Source organism: Morone saxatilis, unplaced genomic scaffold, assembly GCF_004916995.1.
Source record: "Morone saxatilis isolate NCDOM2014 unplaced genomic scaffold, NCSU_SB_2.0 Contig0, whole genome shotgun sequence".
Lineage (NCBI taxonomy): Eukaryota > Metazoa > Chordata > Actinopteri > Moronidae > Morone > Morone saxatilis.
Genome location: NW_023339650.1, coordinates 20,003,460 through 20,006,975, shown reverse-complemented (window position 1 = coordinate 20,006,975; position 3,516 = coordinate 20,003,460). Strand labels below are relative to the sequence as shown.

The following is a 3,516-nucleotide window of genomic DNA, read 5'->3' as shown; positions in this document are numbered from 1 at the left end:
GTTACTGTGTTGACTGTTTCTCTCCTCAAGTCAAGACAAACATATTTCAGTGTACTGTCTAGCCATGAAAGCAGCTGTTCAGAAACCAAGCATCAGTCAAATCTAATTTTCGTCACACACCAGCTGGAGCGCTGTCCCAGTACAACCAGATCCATCGTCGCCAGATTCTGTCTTTTCTGATTCTGTGCGCCATTAGTGTCGTCCTTGAGTGCTACAGGGTTTCCTTCTTGACTCAGAGGTCTTGGAAAACATAAAAAGTAAAAGTTCTGTTCTCTGTGGTCCCTTTTCCACCAAATTTGTTCCCCATCTTGGACCATTTTCATTCGATATTATTTGAGCCTTGTTGCTGTCCAGCGAACCAGCATGCATTTCAACCAGCTTTGAGTGGAACCATTGTAATTAAGGATGCATCAGCAACAGAGAGCGCTGCACAACCACCTGTAGAATATTCAACACCCACTTTGGTTCTCAAGAAAAAACAGCTGGAAACCAATTTTTCAGTTTCTAAATCAATTTATATTTGGTCAGAAAGCTCAGTTCAAATGGTTCCAAACTAGGTGCTGGTCTTAACTTAACAGATCATGTGACCCACAGGCTGAAAGCTTAAAGTATTCAACCCTTCTCTGTCCTACAGGTTTGGGTGTCCTGGTCCAGGTTTGTTCCAGTGTACTTTTACTGGAATGGTGTTTGTTTTGACTCAAGAGGCAGAGCTGCTGTACAGGACCGTCCAATGGGACGAGAGCCTCCTCCAATCAGCTGGAAAGACGCCTGCAGGGCTGCTTTTCGATATCAAGTGTTCAGAGGATGCTGCTCTCTGTCATCTCCACCTCCCACACTGTGAAATGGATGTGGATGGTAAGGATGTTATTGTGCTTTCTGAGTATTACATGTCTTGCTCTTGGAATGATTTTTGTCAGACAACCACTCCTTGGGATAGTAGAAATGGTGTTGAATTTCCTCCATTTGTACACATCTGCCTGACAGTGAATTAATAAAGAGCAGACTTTGATAGTGACGACCCAGGTTTATATTCTTTCAGTGGGGCGGGTAGTGCACAAGAGCCACCAAAAACATTCTGGAGGCTGCGTAGAAGGTGATCCATGGAGCAGGAGTCAACACCCCTGGCTAGGTTGCCCAAGGGAGGGTGTCTGATGATTAAAGTCCTAAAACAACTTGTGACACCGGGATCGTCACTGAAGATGTGTCCAAGTAGCACCAGTCAAGTCAAGTCAGTTTTTATTGCTACAGCCCAAAATCGCTAAACAAAATTTTCAGAGAAGGGATTTCTCCCCCAGGGTGGACAGACATGCAATGGATGTCGACCCAGACCCACAAAATCACATCATATAAAAAATGTTAAACTCGTGTCTTATAATAAATTAGGACTAACATTGCACTGAGGTTTTTACCAGTAAAACAAGAGTCTAACTGCTTTGTGTTTTCACAGGTCTTCTGCCTCATGGTCTGTTGTCTGTCGTCCACATCACTGATGATGGAATGAGCATCCTGGAGCCGCTGCAGATTACAGACACTCATGTCATTGTGGAAGTGCCTCACCTCTCCATCTTTGGCCTGATCTGGAACATTATGAGGTTGTGGACGAAACCAGTTAGTGGCCAAGTTCTGCTGTTCCTCGGACCACCAAACCCAGAGACAGAAATACAAAAACTGAATGTGATTCTCCTGCCATGCAACATCAGTCTGGATGAGGTAAAGCTTCTCGCTGCAGATCTATAATGAGATATAATTGGCCTGCTGATTGATCAGTTGGGCTCTACTGATTTGAATGTTCTGATGCCTCTTAAGGTCAGGAAACAACAGCGGAATTATCAATACATCATGGCCACTTCCACATGTGAACTTTTCAAAGGCGAAAGTTACACTGTTCACTGTCCTGAGGCCATCAAAATACAGCCAAAGGTGGGTGTTTTAGATAAAAGTCTGTGTCATGATTCCTAAAACTGCTGTGTCTCTACCTTTAATTTACTTTCAATATTATGGAGAAACTGACACTTTGGTTTCAGAAAGCACATTTTGTCCTGGAGTTTGGACCAAATTACCACCCTACGTTTGAGATCCGCCTGCCTACAAACACAAAAGAAGTGACATTAACGGTCCGAGACCAGAGACAGAGGGAGGTCTGGGAGCATGACGTTGATCTGATTGGTAAAGTCTTCATCCACCTGCAGCATCACTCCACCTGATAGTACAGCAGATAAAAATAGAGCAGCAGTTATTGATTGATCTGTTGCATTTCCTCTTACTCTGCCTTAGATAATATAACCAATATTACACCATTCATAGAAATTATGAAACATTTCAGACCCAAATTTCAATTTGATGTCTGAGGGGAATTTGACACAATGTGAAAGAAAGCAACATTAAGCTCATTGACGCTGATGAATACATAAACTTCTCATGTATTAATGCATCTTCAGTTCGTTCCTGCAGACAATCATTAGTAATACATAAACAGGGAAATGTTGTGCCTGAGCTTTTTGCATGTGACGTTTGAACGCTCTGAACTTGACAAAATAAAATCTCAACCATTGAATCAGGTAGTGGCAGACATTTTACCAGTGGACAGGGAGCACCAGCAGCTGTGGGATCATTTAATTCAGTCCTACTTAAATCCATCACATCTTAAAGTATGTATAGTGTTTTCACTGGACAGTTTTTTTTTCACTTGAGCTGAAACCTTTTATCTGCATCAGTTCGCACAAGGAGAATTTGTGTCTGATTGCAGCTTTACATAAACTTTCACGCTGTCTGTCTGAACTCACAGTCAGAGGCCTGTGTTACTGAAGGCAATGCTGATTTATTTATATAGCACATTTCATACCCAAAGTAACCCAAAGTGCTTTACAGAGTTTACGAGCAAACAAATGAAAACAAATGATAAAACCAACCCAAGCAAGCCAACGAATAACAATCTTTGTTCTGCTCGTCCCTTAGATCCGGCCCTACGTGTAGAAAATCCTCAGAGTGGTTCATCAGAGAGCAGCTTGTTATCAGTTCGGTCAGAGTTTGTCAGATCAGTGACTGAACCTGTTCTGAACCAGCTGCTGGATAAACTTCTAGAACGGGAAATTATAAATCAAGAAGAAATGGATTCAGCCAGAACCAGCAGCAGGGCTGACAATGCTCGAACTGTGATTGACATGGTACGAAACAAAGGAACACAAGCCAGTTCCTCCCTGATTGAGGACTTGAGGACATTGGATCCAACCCTTTCCAACAAGCTAAAGTTGAGCTAAAGTAGAAATGAGACTCCTGGACTGGATCAGTTTGACCTAACTGATAACAATTATGACGTTATGAATACATTAAAATCAAAGAACAGCTTGAAGGTTCAGACTTGAGAATTAGGGTTAGGTTCGTAGCTAGGGAATGCATATTGTCAATGACGGTGTGTGTATGTTTTTTTAAATGTATTTTATAAACTGAATTAATATAAAATAATAGTTATAATGCTTCATATTTATACCCACCCTATATATATATGCATTACATTAA

At 41.7% G+C, this 3,516-nt stretch overlaps 1 protein-coding gene across 1 annotated transcript in view; it reads left to right on the top strand.

Moving 5' to 3' along the window:
* Positions 1 to 3,510, top strand: part of LOC118324905 (caspase recruitment domain-containing protein 8-like) — a 4,837-nt gene extending 1,327 nt beyond the window's left edge. Inside the window, exons 2-6 of the mRNA XM_035657415.1 lie at positions 603 to 855; positions 1,448 to 1,710; positions 1,807 to 1,920; positions 2,025 to 2,166; positions 2,956 to 3,510. Of these exons, the coding sequence (XP_035513308.1) occupies positions 603 to 855; positions 1,448 to 1,710; positions 1,807 to 1,920; positions 2,025 to 2,166; positions 2,956 to 3,257 (1,074 nt within the window). The 3' untranslated portion in view covers positions 3,258 to 3,510. The remainder of the gene's footprint in view (positions 1 to 602; positions 856 to 1,447; positions 1,711 to 1,806; positions 1,921 to 2,024; positions 2,167 to 2,955) is intronic.
* Positions 3,511 to 3,516: the final 6 nt, after the last annotated feature.